Source organism: Myotis brandtii, unplaced genomic scaffold, assembly GCF_000412655.1.
Source record: "Myotis brandtii unplaced genomic scaffold, ASM41265v1 scaffold196, whole genome shotgun sequence".
Taxonomy (NCBI): Eukaryota; Metazoa; Chordata; class Mammalia; order Chiroptera; family Vespertilionidae; genus Myotis; species Myotis brandtii.
In genome coordinates this window covers 6,078,509-6,094,984 of record NW_005357311.1, presented here as the reverse complement: position 1 = coordinate 6,094,984, position 16,476 = coordinate 6,078,509, and the positions used below count along the sequence as shown (strand labels likewise).

Genomic DNA, 16,476 nt, shown 5'->3' with positions numbered 1-16,476 from the left:
GGCTGTCTGGAAATAGTAATGGATTTCCTTGGGAAACAGAAAGTTTCCTGTGTTTTGTCTGTCATAGATCAGTCTATCACCTGGTGTGTATCAAGAGGATTCAAGCCTGAACTTTCTATGGTATTTTCTATTCTTAAAATGATGATGTTAACTAAGTGTGTAAAGGAATTGCTAAAAAGCTTTTTTTACAAAAGGGAAGACTAGTCATGGGCAATTTTTTTTTTCAAAATGACACATTTTATCTACCTTTTTGTGTGACACTTTTCACTGTAGTATTTCCTTTTGCTTTAAAGTAGCACTTTTGTATCTTTTCCAAGGAACATAGCTGATAACTTTAAAGGCCTTTACTTCACCTGTAGTGTTCACTAGGTACAAATGAAATCACATTATCTACCACAGTATTACTCCAAAAATTCAAAGTAGTCCCTATAAGCAGTGATGACATGAGAAGGAAAAGTTTTACTTAGAAAAACTTTAAAGCAGAAGAGTGAAGTATGACCTACCTGCTTGATTAGGGATTCATCTTTTGTACTCTTCATCCACTTTCGGCTCTTCCAAATTGCCAAATTATTTTTATTCATCAGATACAACTGTCTTCATTTAGCTTCTTCTGTTCACTGGTTTCCATAATCTGCCAGTCCATTTTTAAAAAGGCCGCCAATTGACAGTGCTGCTTTGTTGTTCTTCCCAGCTCTACCCTAGGGCTCCTGTTGCTGATCTCAAATGGAGGAGCAGCAGAGGTGCTTTAAGAGAGAGAGAACAGAATGTCAGAGAGTCCAGCAGGGTACCAACAGTTTGTGGGCATCAACGTGACTGTGTGATTCACATCTCTAATGAGAGAACTTGTTATTTCTCTCTAGATCCACCTTGTTATAAGGATAATATCATCAATAACGTAATTTTAGCCGAAACCGGTTTGGCTCAGTGGATAGAGCGTTGGCCTGTGGACTGAAGGGTCCCAGGTTCGATTCCGGTCAAGGGCATGTACCTGGGTTGCGGACACATCCCCAGTGGGAGATGTGCAGGAGGCAGCTGATTGATGTTTCTCTCTCATCGATGTTTCTAACTCTATCTCTCTCCCTTCCTCTCTGTAAAAAATCAATAAAATATATTTTAAAAAAAATAACGTAATTTTAATTGCCTGGATGCTTTGACACTGGCTTGAAAACTTTTAGCATTGAAGTTACTGGTCAGCTGTATTTGAGTAGAACAAAACTAATAACATTTAAATCAAGATACTAGATAATGACTTGTCATTTAAAGCTAACATTTTAGGCATTATGGGAAGAATGGTAACTCAACTATGTATATTTATATTGTCACTAAAATATTCAGCTTGATTCTTTTGCTGACAACCTTAAATGACCTGATGCTGGTTCATTTGTATATTGTTTCTAACAGTGAAACCCTTTAAAAAGATGACTTGTATAAGGCCATACTTGAAGTTAAAAACAGATGAATAGATTTCAGATTTTGCCTTTAGGACATGACATGGTTGTCAGGGAGCAAATTTTACCATGGATTAATTTATTTTGGTGTTCTGTTATTATTTAATTACTAATGAATTATTACTTAAGAACTTGTGTTTTTTCATACATTTAAATCAAGGAATTTTTTTCCATCTTTAGAACATGTAGGAGGGAAATTTGGTAACATTAATGTTATAAGAGCATAACATGGACCTTCCTTTTAATCTGTAATTCTAGGAGGACATAGACAGCCTAAACCCAGTTCTCAGGGACAATCCACAACTTCAGGAAGAAGTGAAAATTTGGGTAAAGGAACAAAAGGTTCAGGAGATTTTTATGCAAGGTAACTATTTTAAAGTTTTGTATTTCTCTGTGTGGAAGTTTTGTTTTGTTTCATTTTATTATTATTTTTTTAAATATATTTTTATTGATTTCAGAGAGGAAGGGATAGGAAGAGAGAGATAGAAACATCAATGATGAGAGAGAATCCTGGATCAGTTGCCTCCTGCACACTCCTCACTGGGGATCAAGCCCGTGCAACCTGGGCATGTTCCCTGACCGGGAATCAAACTGATGACCTGGTTTACAGGTCAACGCTCAACCACTGAGCCACGCCAGCTGGGTTTGTTTTGTTTTTAAACTGAACATTTTTTCATGTTAGGTTTTGGTTGTTTCAATTATGTGCAATATAAATAGAAAGCCTAGTCTCATATTTTGAGTTATATACAGTCCAAGGAAAATAATAGCAAAATCATAATAATTTTAATAGAAAGTTGATAATTTCTTTTTTAGTCCAGTTAACCAATTTGAGATAGCTGCCTGGCATGAAATTATCGCCACACAGATGTTTTGTTGATAGGAAAAATTTCCATATTTACAGAATGCTTTAGGTGTGTCCTTCCTGGAGAAGGAAGCATTGTTTGCAGTAGAGGGTTGCCCAAAGCCACAATTGATTTCCTTTGAAGAATGCTGTTGGTATCTGATAAAAGTGGTCTATTTCAGTTTGCCTTCCTCAGTGATTACTACAATACTAGTCTTAGTTTTTTCTTTCTTTTTTTTTCCCCCTAGAAACAAGTTTGTCTACAACATGTGACTTTTAAATCAGTGGGGTTTTATAATTCTTAGTGATTTCTTTTTCTGTCAGTAAAATCATTATGTAAATGTAAAGCTTTTTGTGTTATTAAATTAAAATATGGACAACGTGACATGAAGTATTGATATTAGGTCTAATTTTTATAAAAAGGAATTTTGTGGTCAAATTTCCATATTTATCTCAGTTCTCAACTTCCATGCCATTTAAGTATTAAGAGAGATAATCCCAAAGTTGTGACTGTTTTGCTTTGTGTAGGTATGGCAACAGATCATCTGCTTACTAAATTCTTAAGCTAAATACTTTTTAAACTTTTAATATGAATAATTTGAAACATAAACAGTATTATAATATTTCAGTGAACTTCTATGTTCTTATATCCAAGCCCCAGGAATTATAAAACCATGGCAGATTCTGTCACATCCATACTCCTGTTTACTTTTATGAAATTTCAGACATCACCACATCCTATCTGTTTTTAAAGACATCACATCATTATTACACTGGGGAAAAAAAGCTTCCTTAATATCAAGTACTGAATACTTGGGTTAAAATTTCCATTCGTCTCATAAGTGTCTTAAATTATTTTTAACAGGATTGATTGAAAATCAGGGGATCAAAAAAAGTCCACAAATTGATTGGTTGTTATGTCCTGTCTTACCTTTTTTCTTCTAATTTATTCAATGGAGAAACCAGGTTAATATTTTTTAATAACCTTTCTTCCTTATCATGTTCTTAGAGGTGAAAATATTAAGGCAGTGCCCTGGCCAGTGCGGCTTAGTTGGTTGAGCCTTATCCCTTGCACCAAAAGATTGTTGGTTTGATTCCTGGTCAGGGTACATAATACAGGTCAATGTTTCTCTCTCACATTGATGATTCTCTCTCTCCCCCTTCCTCTTGCTCTTAAATCAATTTTTAAAACATAATATTTATAAAAAATATAAAGTGAGGCTAACTCAAAATTTTTTGGTTGTGGGGACAAGTAGTTAAGATGGTGTGCTAATGGGAATTGAAAATTGGTCATTATTTAGAGTTATTCTAAAGTGCACTGGTACCTGTGAATTGGAGAAATTTTTATCTCCATTATACAGGTTCAGGATGAAGCAAAAGTAGGTTTACAGTTGTCCATAAGGAAAATAATACAATTTATACTAATAATAGCCTAGGTGGCGTCACGCCCTCACGCCGGCACAAGATGGCTGCACTCTGTGGCCACTCTGTGCAATGAGGCCTGGGAGTCCCGCGGCTCTGCATGGTGCGGAGGAGGCTGGTCCTGGCGTCTCCGCCGCCTCACACAGAGGAGATGGGTTGCAGCAGGGGAGGGCAGTTGTGGGCGATCAGGCCAGCAGGGGAGGGCAGTTGTGGGTCATCAGGCCAGCAGGGGAGGGCAGTTGGGGGCCATCAGGCCGGCAGGGGAGCGGTTAGGCATCGATCCGGCTGTGAGGGGAGTGGTTAGGGGGCAATCAGGCTGGCAGGCAGAAGCAGTTAGGGGCAATCAGGCTGGCAGGCAGAAGCAGTTAGGGGCAATCAGGCAGGCAGGCAGGCGGGCAGGCGAGCGGTTAGGAGCTAGCGGTCCCAGATTGTGAGAGGGATGTCCTAACGCTGGTCACGTGGTGGGATCAGGCCTAAACTGGCAGTCGGACATCCTTCAAGGTGTCCCAGATTGGAGAGGGTGCAGGCAATTTTGTGCACTGGGCCTCTAGTAATTAATAAATAACAATTTGGATTTCATATGCTCACAATATAACCTACTTTTGCCCCACCCTGTATATTTTGTGGATTGACTTGTTTTAATAGGCCTACTTATATATAGACATGGTATATCTATATGTAGATAACCTTTTTAAGAAGTGAATTTAATCCAAAAGTATGCCATATTTCTTTATAGAGCATTTTAGTGCCATATTTATAAATTCACTAGACAATCTCTACATGTTTTATGATTTTTGGCACGTTTTCCTAGCTATCACAGAGAAATCAAAATTTATAGTTTCTTATAGTAAAGTATGGTAACTAGGAGACTGAGGCAATAAGTTCCACATTACCCTTTCCATTTTAGCCATGTAGTTAATGTACCCCAACCTTGTTAAGTAGCTTTGTAACCTTACTACTTTCTAGACCACTATAACTTTACATTTTGTACAATCCTCTTATTAACTTATGATCCCAGAGACATTCTTTCTGACTTAGTTACTTTATTTCCATTGAGTTAGAAAGTATTTGTGTCTAGGAGAGTGTGTTTAATGATAACTTGATAATGATCTGTCTTTTATATATACTTACTTATATCCAAGTGAGTATTACCCATTTGTGTCATAACTCATGTTTCTCCTAAAAGATAGTTTTTAAATGAAAATGTCTCCATTTAAGATATCCCTATTTCTTGGGTTATTCTTTATTATTATTTGTGTTTTTTTGTGTTTTTTTTTGTTTTTTGGTTTTTTGGTTTTTTTTAGGTCCTTATTCCTTAAATGGATACAGAGTGAGAGTATATAGACAAGACTCTGCCACCCAGTGGTTTACTGGCATAATTACTCATCATGATCTCTTCACTCGCACCATGATCGTTATGAATGATCAGGTAAATAGTACAACTAATATTTTTGGAAACAGATATATACAATTCAAATTTTCATTGTTCCCCAAAAATGGATCAATAGGCTGACACTATGTAATTTTCATCTGTTATTTTAGTCATATAATCCCAATAAGTTTAAATATATTGATGTTAAATAGAGGTCTCTTTAGGTCACAGGGAGATAATGATGCCAAATTTATTTCAACACTGATAAAATCAGTCTGTTAAATAGAGACATCAGACTCTTTTAATTGATTAGTGTGGGGTGTTTTTTAATGCTTAGGTCAGCAAAATATTTTGTAGAGTCAGCTTTCCCGTCTCTCCAGGAATAAGAATATTTCCCAAATGTTTTCTTTTCCATTATGTAAACTTTTAATATATGCTGTAGTTCTTTTCATATTAAATTTCAGAGTTGGTATGCTCCCTTAAGTTTTATGGTGAGTATTAAGGATACAAATTTCAAATGGAATTTTTAAATAGCAGTCTGCTGAAGAATCTCAGAGGGGAGGGCTAGAGTGGGTGGGAAGAGATCAACCAAAGAACTTGTATGCATGTATGAATAACCCATGGACACAGACAATAAAGTGGTAAAGAAGGAGTGGAGGGGAGAGAGGGGCGGGATGGGGGGTTAAAAGGGGTCAATGGGGGGGGGGGGAACATATGTAATACTTTCAACAATAAATATTTTAAATAAATAAGTAAATAGTCTGAAAGTCTTAATTTCAAAACTTTTAAAGCTGTAGTTTATTTTCTTGAAAAAAATAGATATTTACACCATCTTACCTGTATGAGTTGTAGAGGGTAACTGAATTAATGAGAGCCCCTTTATAAACAATTTGAATGCTTTGGTTAAAATTTTGTGAAAATACTATTATTTAAATGGTATTTTTTTCCTGTAAAGGTGATGAACTTTCACCTCTCAGTGAAGAACAAAATTGCCTTTAGGTTTTTATTTATTTATTTTTTAAATATATTTTATTGGTTTTCTACAGAGAGGAAGGGAAAGGGATAGAGAGTTAGAAACATTGATGAGAGAGAAACATCGGTCAGCTGCCTCCTGCACACCCCCCACTGGGGATGTGCCCGCAACCAAGGTACATGCCCTTGACTGGAGTCGAACCCGGGACCCTTCAGTCCGCAGGCCCGACGCTCTATCCACTGAGCCAAACCGGTCAGGGCTGCCTTTAGGTTTTTAAAAAATTATTTCTTTAACCTCTCTTTTAAAATTTATATTTATTTATTTATTTACACTTTTGTCCTTTTCCTCTAAGCTCTATCTTCTTAATTTTATTTTATACCTTTTTTTTGAAAATTATTTTATGACTTGGCATCATACTCATTTGTTTTTCAAGGTATACTTGCAATAGATATATTTGCTTTTTAATTCTTGGCTAGCAGATACAATAGTAGATCTCAGAAGAAAGTTGAAGTAATTTTTTCTATGATGATTAAAATTAGCTTATTGTAAGTATAGCAGTATCTTATAAATTAAGAATTCAAACTGATTTCTAGACATTTCTATTCATTGATGAATGTGCCTAAATAACACATTGGCTAGCTGACTGGATTTAATTTTTGTTCTTTTTTTGTGTCATGGATTAGGTACTAGAACCACAGAATGTCGATCCTTCTATGGTTCAAATGACCTTTCTAGATGATGTTGTTCACTCTTTGTTAAAAGGTGAAAATATTGGCATTACATCACGACGAAGGTCTCGTGCTAGTCAAAATAGCAACGCTGTTCACGTATGTATGTTGTTAGTTCTGGATTATTGTAAAAAATTTTCCCTTAGATTAGTTAGGATCAGGTAGTAAACAAATCATTGTTAATTGGTGTATTTTTTTTTTTAGGGTCATTATACACGTGCCCAGGCAAATAGTCCCAGACCAACAATGAACTCACAAGCTGCTGTACCAAAACAAAATACACACCAGCAACAAAGAAATATTCGTTCAAATAAGAGGAAGGGCTCAGATAGCAGCATACCAGATGAAGAGAAGATGAAGGAGGAAAAATATGATTATATAGGGCGAGGAGGTAGGAGGACCTGCTTTTTTTTTTTTTTTTTTTTTTTTTTTTTTAAGGGAATGAGAACAAGTAAAAATACATTTAAAGTATACTTATTTAATATCAGTATAAAAAATAAAACCTCTTTTTTTTAATCTTGCAGAAAATCCTAAAGGTAAAAACAAACAGTTGGTGAACAAAAGAAGGAAACCTGAGGAGGATGAAAAGAAGCTAAATATGAAAAGACTACGAACCGACAATGTTTCAGACTTTTCTGAAAACAGTGACTCAGAAAATCCAAATAAGAGGATAATAAATAATTCCTTAGAGCAGAAACCAGAGAATGAGTTGAAAAATAAAAACACTTCGAAGATAAATGGAGAAGAAGGAAAATTCCAAAATAATGAGAAAACAGGAGAGGAGACACTCATAGATAGCCAGCCTCCCTGGGATCAAATACAAGGAGATAAAAAACATGAAGAAGTGGAGAAGCAGAAGTTTGTTGACTCTCAGCTTCAAGAAAAAATGATTATCCATTCATCAGAACAGACCACACTTTCTGATCATAATCCTAATGATTTACTTCTTCAGGAAAATATGGAAAAAACACATACAGTGGAATTGCCAAAGGAGCAGTTTGTATCCAGACCATCCACACCAAAATGTGTTATTGATATTACAAATGACACTAATTCTGAAAAGGTGGTTCAGGAAAATTCAAATACCTTTGGCCTTCAGACACTTCAGAAAATGGATTCTAATGTTAGTGATTCAAAACATTCTATTGTAAATGCAAAATATTTGGAAGCATCAAAACAAGATTCTGACCATAGCTGGATCAGTGATATAGTTAAAGTAGATTTAACCCAATCAAATGTTAAGAATGCTCCTTCAGGAAATGATCATTTGAATATGGAAAAAGAAAAAAATCAGTATGCTTCTTACACGTCTTCTGTAAGTTCAGGTTCTGTGATGGATGATAAGCTGCGTAAGCGAAGTCCGCCTCCAGAGATTATAAAATCTAAACTTAATGCTTCAGTAGATGGTCACAAGACAAAATCCAATCCTTCACCTGAAGTTGTTAAACCTAAAATTACCCATTCTCCTGATTCTGTTAAGTCTAAGGCTACTTATGTCAACAGCCATACCGCTGGTGAAAGAAGACTGGCAAATAAGATAGAACATGAGTTATCAAGATGCAGTTTTCATCCAGTTCCTACTCGAGGCAGTACATTGGAAACTACGAAGAGCCCTCTTATTATTGATAAAAATGAGCATTTCACAGTTTATAGAGATCCTGCACTTATTGGGTCAGAAACAGGAGCGAATCACATTTCACCTTTCTTAAACCAGCATCCTTTTTCTCTTCATTCTTCATCTCATAGAACCTGTTTAAATCCAGGTACCCATCACCCTGCCTTAACTCCTGCAACCCACTTACTGGCTGGATCATCCAGTCAAACTCCATTGCCTACCATTAACTCTCACCCTCTGACTAGTGGTCCACATCATTCTGTTCATCACCCTCATTTACTACCTGCTGTGTTACCTGGAGTGCCTACTGCTTCCTTACTTGGTGGCCACCCACGATTAGAGACTGCTCATGCCAGCAGCTTGAGCCACTTAGCACTAGCACACCAACAACAGCAACAATTGTTACAGCACCAGTCACCTCATCTTCTTGGACAAGCCCATCCTTCTGCTTCGTATAGTCAGCTTGGTCTTTATCCAATTATTTGGCAATATCCAAATGGAACACATGCATACTCAGGACTTGGTCTGCCTTCTTCCAAGTGGGTTCACCCAGAAAATGCAGTTAATGCTGAATCTTCATTAAGAAGGGTAAGTTATATTGTAGTTAGCCACATATCCATATACATACTAATCTACATATGTACAAGTGCTTTTTAAATAGTTCATTAATTTTCTAGATTTCTTTATATAATGTATTAACATTTTTAAGGTTATTTTTCTAATTATAATGAAACTTTCCAATTACAGTAACTTTAGAGCCATGAAATCTGAAATCTCAAAGCCTATTTGTTTTTTAAGAAGCCAATTTAAAGTAAAACTTCTTAGATTGTTTCTTTTTTTATTTTATTTTATTGATTTTTTACAGAGAGGAAGGGAGAGGGCTAGAGAGTTAGAAACATCAATGAGAGAGAAACATCGATCAGCTGCCTCCTGCACACTCCCTACTGGGGATGTGCCCGCAACCAAAGTACATGCCCTTGACCGGAATCGAACCTGGGACCCTTGAGTCCGCAGGCCAATGCTCTATCCATTGAGCCAAACCAGTTAGGGCAGATTGTTTCTAATATACGTATTATGAAGACTATCTTCAATAATTAATTATGGTATATATCCATAATTGTTTGGCTAAGCTAAATTCCTATAAGTGGAGTTTCTGGATTAAAAATTATATATAGTTGTTAGGATTTTTATATATATTATCCAATTATTCTTAAAAGACAAATTGTTCTTTTCCCCAGCTGTATGCATTATGTTGATGCTATATTACAAGTTATGACTCTAATTTCCTTGTTCTCTAAAGGGAGCCAAAGTTAAAGGGTCCTTATATTTGGCAGTAAAGTTGGGGCTTAGATTCTTTCTACCTAATAGAGTATTGCAGAAGATAATAGTATAATGATTTTATTCTTTCATGGACTATGTGGTTTCTCTATCCAAATTCATTTTTATACTAAGAAATTGTTGAGGGCATTACCAGCCCCAATGTAAAAAATGGGGGAGTGGGAGTCCCTGTTAAATTTCAGGAGACAACTAGTCCTTGGGGCAGCCCAGGATGCTCTTCAGCAATACTCCAGAATTTTTTTTAACTCTTTCTCTCTAGCTACCTTCCTCTGTACTTACTTTGTGGTAAAAAGACAACATTAAATTTACCAACCTAGCCATTAACAACAATGTACAGTACTACTATTAAGTATATTCACATTATTGTGCAACAGACCTCTATAATTTTTTCATCTTGCAAAACTGAAATTCTATACCCATTAAACATTAATTTTCCTCCCCTTCACTGTCCCCCCAGTCCTTTGCAACTACTTTTCTACTCTCTGTTTCTATGATTTGGACTGCTTTATTTTTTTTTTATTTTTTTTTTATTTTTATTTTTTTATTGCTTAAAGTTACTCCCCTCCCTTCTGCCCCCCAACCCTCTCTGGCCTTCCCACTGCAGTTTGACAATCAGTTTGAGGCAGCTCTGCCTCTGTATCTATTATTGTTCAAAAGTTTGTAATGGTCTTTATTATCCATGAATGAGTGAGATCATGTGGTATTTTTCCTTCATTGACTGGCTTATTTCACTTAGCATAATGCTCTCCAGCTCCATCCATGCCGTTGCAAATTGTAAGAGTTCCTTCTTTTTTACAGCAGCATAGTATTCCATCGTGTAGATGTACCACAGTTTTCTAATCCATTCATCTACTGATGGGCACTTAGGCTGTTTCCAGATCTTAGCTATGGTGAATTGTGCTGCTATGAACATATGGGTGCACATATCCTTTCTGATTGGTGTTTCTGGTTTCTTGGGATATATTCCTAGAAGTGGGATCACAGGGTCAAATGGGAGTTCCATTTCCAGCTTTTTGAGGAAACTCCATACTGTCTTCCATAGTGGCTGCACCAGTCTGCATTCCCACCAGCAGTGCACAAGTGTTCCTTTTTCTCCACATCCTCTCCAGCACTTGTCGTTTGTTGATTTGTTGATGATAGCCATTCTGACAGGTGTGAGATGGTACCTCATTGTTGTTTTGATTTGCATCTCTCGGATGATTAGTGACTTTGAGCATGTTTTCATATGTCTCTTGGCTTTCTGAATGTCCTCTTTTGAAAGGTGTCTATTTAGGTCCTTTGCCCATTTTTTGATTGGATTGTTTATCTTCTTTTTGTTAAGTTGTATGAGTTCCCTATAAATTTTGGAGATTAGGCCCTTATCAGATATGACGTTGGCAAATATGTTTTCCCACGCAGTGGGTTTTCTTGTTGTTTTGTTGATGGTTTCTTTTGCTGTGCAGAAGCTTTTTATTTTGATGTAGTCCCATTTGTTCATTTTCTCTTTAGTTTCAACTGCCCTAGGAGCTGTATCAGTGAAGAAATTGCTTTGGCATATGTCTGAGATTTTGTTGCCTTTGGATTCTTCTAGAATTTTTATGGTTTCCTGTCGTACATTTAAGTCCTTTATCCATTTTGCGTTTATTTTTGTGTATGGTGTAAGTTGGTGGTCTAGTTTCATTTTCTTGCATATATCTGTCCAATTTTCCCAACACCATTTATTGAAGAGACTATCTTGGCTCCATTGTATGTTCTTGCCTCCTTTGTCAAATATTAATTGAGCATATTGGTTCGGGCTAATTTCTGGACTCTCTATTCTATTCCACTGATCTATATGTCTGTTCTTGTGCCAGTACCAGGCAGTTTTGAGAACAGTGGCTTTGTAATACAGCTTGATATCTGGCATTGAGATCCCACCTACTTTGTTCTTTCTCAGGATCGCTGCAGCTATTCGGGGTCTTTTTTTATTCCAGATGAATTTTTGGAGAGTTCGTTCTAGATCTTTGAAGTAGGCCATTGGTATTTTAATGGGAAGTGCGTTGAATTTATAGATTGCTTTGGGTAGTATGGACATTTTAATGATGTTGATTCTACCAATCCAAGAACATGGTATGTTCTTCCATCTCTTTATGTCTTCCTCTATCTCTTTTTTCAATGTCCTGTAGTTTTCTGAGTAGAGGTCTTTTACCTCTTTAGTTAAGTTTATTCCTAGGTAGCTTAATTTTTTTGGTGCGATGGTAAATGGGATTGTTTTTCTAATCTCTCTTTCTGAAAGTTCACTATTGGTGTATAGAAATGCCTCAGATTTCTTGGGGTTAATTTTGTATCCTGCTACATTGCCAAATTCATGTATTAAGTCTAGTAGTTTTTTGATGGAGTCTCTAGGGTTTTGTATGTATAATATCATGTCGTCTGCAAATAAGGACAGTTTTACTTCCTCTTTTCCAATTTGGATGCCTTTTATTTCTTCTTCTTGTCTAATTGCAATGGCTAAAACTTCCAGTACTTTGTTGAACAGTGGTGGTGAGAGTGGGCATCCCTGTCTTGTTCCTGTTCTTAGGGGAAATGGTGTTAGTTTTTGTCCATTGAGTATGATGTTGGCTGGCCTGTCATCATATATGGCTTTTATTATGTTGAGGTATGATCCTTCTATTCCCACCTTGCTGAGAGTTTTTATCAAAAATGGGTGTTGGATTTTGTCGAATGCTTTTTCTGCATCAATTGATATGACCATGTGGTTTTTTTCTTTCAATTTGTTTATGTGATGTATTACGTTTATTGATTTACGGATGTTGTACCATCCTTGCATTCCTGGGATAAATCCTACTTGGTCATGGTGTATGATCTTTCTGATGTACTGCTGGATCTGATTTGCTAAGATTTTGTTGAGGATTTTGGCATCTATGTTCATGAGGGATATTGGCCTGTAATTCTCTTTCATTGTGTTGTCTTTACCTGGTTTTGGTATTAGGGTGATGCTGGCTTCATAGAATGAGCTTGGAAGTGTTCCTTCCTCTTGAATTTTTTGTAGTAGTCTGAGGAGGGTAGGTTTTAGTTCTTCCTTGAATGTTTGGTAGAACTCCCCTGTGAAGCCGTCTGGTCCTGGGCTTTTGTTTGCTGGAAGCTTTTTGATGACTGCTTCAATTTCTTTCATAGTTATTGGCCTGGACTGCTTTAGATAGATGCTTCATTTAATTGGAATCATGCAGTATTTGACCTTTTGTGGCTTCTTTTTTCACATAGCGTAATCTTAAAGTTAGTTCATCCATGTTGTTAGCATGTAACAGGATTTCCCTTTTTAAGCTGCATTAAATTTTTTTTTTAATCCTCCCAAGGACATTGTTCCATTGAATTTTTTTTTTTTTAAAGAGATAGTGGAAGAGGTAGGGAAAGACAGAGAGAGAGAGGAACATTGATGTGAGAGAAACACATCGATTGGTTGCCTCCTGCACGTGCCCTGACCAGGGCCCTGGGCTAGGGAAGAGCCTGCAACCAAGGTATGTGCCCTTGACTGGAATTGAACCCGGGACCCTTTGGTCCACAGGTTGACGCTCTATCCACTGAGCCAAACTAGCTAGGGTTCTATTTTATTTTTATACCACAGTTTTATACCATATGTCCACGGATTTTTGGGTTACTTCCACTCCTTGGTTATTATGAATAATGCTGCACTGGACATGGGTATTTTTGATACCTTTCTCAAGTTGGCCAAAATCCACAATAGATATGTTAGGGTGGGAATTTGGAAGACAACAATAGTGCCCTTCTTTACTTTAGGGATAATACTGCTTACATAGAGCCATGTCAACACCAGTAGGTGCAAATATAGTGTTCCTCTTGCCAAAAGTTTGTTATAGGAACTGTAAATTCTGGATAGCAATGATGACATTAGCCTGTGGCCATGAGTCCTTTCTTTTTTTTTTTTTTTTTTTTTTTTCTTTTTTGCAAATCACAGGAGAGTTTATTGGGTCCTTGATGGAGGCAGGTATCATGCAGTTAGCCAAACCTATCTGCCAGGAGTCAGTTTTCATGGCATGCTCCTCACTACAGCATGTTTCTCTAACAAGCCCCTCTCCGTTCAAATCACCTCTTCACGCACCTTGCCCATCCCATTATAAGTAACATGCTCTCAGTTACAACCTTTGCCACCAATCTGGAGGTGCTGGTGTTCAGTGTTCTCATCCGTGGCAGTTATATGCACCCGTGGCCATTTAGATGAAGAACACCAGTAAATGTTAGGTGCTTACAGATTCTCGACAATAAAGGCCCTCGTTAGAATCATTGTTGTCTCCAATAGCTGTCTTGTCTCCTATCTCTGCACAGCTAAATGTCTCAAGTGACTTATGGTCTTTGGCCACAAATCCTTTCTTAATCCCCTAAGTTATGATAGTTGACAGTGGTGGTAAGGGGAATCAAGATAAGCAGTGCAAATTATAGTTCTAACAGTTTCAAAGGATATTTCTTGTGGTTTATTCCCATTATAAACATCAGCTCCTTTTAGCTCCAGTTTTATATGAGCTTCAGCCTTTAATGAAGTTACCAGTGAACTGCACAGTTTATTCTTAAACATCCCTATATTTGATACTGGCAGGATCTCAATTCTAAAAGCATTGTACTTACATTGATCTTAAGTTTCCCATTCCTATTCCATTGAACTTGGAGTAGGTGGAATCTTTCTAGAATGCGTACATTACTTAGTCAAACTCAATGAAGAGTCATTAATTACTTCAGTGTACTGTTTGCCAGTCCTGGCAGGGTGCATGCATGAGGCAACCAGTCGATGTGTCTCCGTCACATTGATGTTACTCTCCTCTCACCTTTCTCCCTCCTTCCCTCCCTCCCTAAAAAAGAAATCAATGGAAAAAATATCTTCACTCTTTGAGTGAGGATTAACTATATATATTTACCAGAATTGAAAGCAGCCCTGATGACCCAAGTGCCCAATACATCCACATTTTTTACACTGACCCTTTACTCTCATATGCCTTGAATGTAGCTGCAACTGATTGGGTAGAAGAACCAAGAGATTATTCTCCCATAACTTCCAAACCCTTGAAAATATGTGTAACTGTTTAGAAATGGCTTGTGTAGGAGCCTCTCTCTCAGTGTGTGTACTAGAAAAATTAGCACCAATGTTTGTAAGGGCATAAAATGTTTTATTAACTGGTCATAAACTTGTTATATTAAAAATGAGCATATCAGATTTTCATTTATTATGTAAAACATTTTGAGCAAAAGTGAAGATATCTTAAACCTAGTATTATAAATTAAAGTGGAGAAACAATTAGGTAATACATTTTAATGTTATTTTATAGTAAAAAACTTATCATTTCCATAATTGATTGCAACTTGAGATTTCTGAATCTTGGAGAACTGCGGCCTTTAAACATTTGAATATTTATGTGCATGTGTAATAAATATGTGTGTATTTTTTCTTATGAGGTTTATGATTTATAATTATACTAGAGACCCAGTGCACGAATTCGTGCACAGGTGGGGTCCCTCGGGGTGGCCTGTGGAGATCAGGCCCCAGCTCACACCCCCAGCCTAGAAGCCCTGCAGCCCCGCCTGGCACCCTGCCTTGGCCTGGCGCCGCCCCCTCAACTGCTCCACCATCCCGCCTGTGGGGTGATCGATCAGGGGCAGTCCCCCCACCAGGCTCCCTCAGTGCCTGGGAGCTGGGATGATCAGTTGGGGCCGGGATTGGGGCCAGGACCACCGCTGGTCACCATCTGCGGGGTGATCAGGCCTCCGCTCGCACCCGCATTGGCCTGGCGCCGCCCACTCATCTGCTCCACCATCCCGCTGCGGTCCTGCTCTCATCAGGGCCCATTCAGGCCGGCAGTGCCTCCACTGCCACCTGCTGCCAGCGCCGCGTCACCGACACCTGCCATGTTCCCCGCTATCCCCTGGTGGTCAGCGCAAATCATAGTGAGTGGTCAAACGACTGCCTGAGGGGACAATTTGCATATTAGGCTTTTATTATATAGGATAATATTTTTTTTAATATATTTTATTGATTTTTACAGAGAGGAAAGGAGAGCGATAGAGAGTTAGAAACATAGATGAGAGAGGAACATCGATCAGCTGCCTCCAGCACACCCCCTACTGGGGATGTGCCCACAACCAAGGTACATGCCCTTGACTGGAATCAAACCTGGGACCCTTCAGTCCACAGGCCGACGCTCTATCCACTGAGCCAAACCAGTTAGGGCTAGGATAATATTTTTTAATCGAAGTAATTTGACAGCAGTATATCTTTGGCATTATATTATATTGCTTTTGCATTATCATTTAGAGGTGTAAAATTTATTCCCTCTATTAAAATCAAAGGATTGTATTTTCCCAGTATCTTGACTCAACAAATCATGTTCTGGAAGAAATGCCAATGAGTTATAGTATAAAAACAATTTCTAAGTACAGTGGGTTCCTTGACTTACGAGTGTCCCGACTAACAAGTTTTTTGAGATACCAGCTGTCTCTCGGCCGATTTTTTGCATTGAGTTGACAGAGTAATTTGAATTAACAAGCTCCTTAACAAGCTTGGTCTCGGAACGAATTAAACTCATAAGTCAAGGCCCCACTGTATATATTTTGATAGTTGTAACTCTTAACATAGAGATCAATGTCACCACATATTCAGTATGAGAAAGGCAGCATATTGACATACAAAAAATAATTTTTTTAATAAGTCTTTATTGTTCAGATTATTACAGTTCCTCTTTTTCCCCCAATAGGTCCCCTCCACCCAGTTCGCACC

At 37.6% G+C, this 16,476-nt stretch overlaps 1 protein-coding gene across 5 annotated transcripts in view; it reads left to right on the top strand.

The window, feature by feature from the left end:
* JMJD1C (jumonji domain containing 1C) overlaps positions 1-16,476 on the top strand; it is a 218,988-nt gene that overhangs the window by 157,701 nt on the left and 44,811 nt on the right. For 4 of the 5 annotated variants that reach the window (XM_014538750.1, XM_014538748.1, XM_005865133.2 and 1 more), the window contains 5 exons: positions 1,707-1,812; positions 5,016-5,140; positions 6,740-6,883; positions 6,989-7,175; positions 7,309-8,987. In XM_014538750.1, coding sequence (XP_014394236.1) covers positions 1,806-1,812; positions 5,016-5,140; positions 6,740-6,883; positions 6,989-7,175; positions 7,309-8,987 — 2,142 coding nt within the window. In that variant the 5' untranslated portion in view covers positions 1,707-1,805. Of the gene's footprint in view, positions 1-1,706; positions 1,813-5,015; positions 5,141-6,739; positions 6,888-6,988; positions 7,176-7,308; positions 8,988-16,476 lie in introns of all 5 variants that reach the window. The other variant, XM_005865134.2, reaches the window with a different exon arrangement.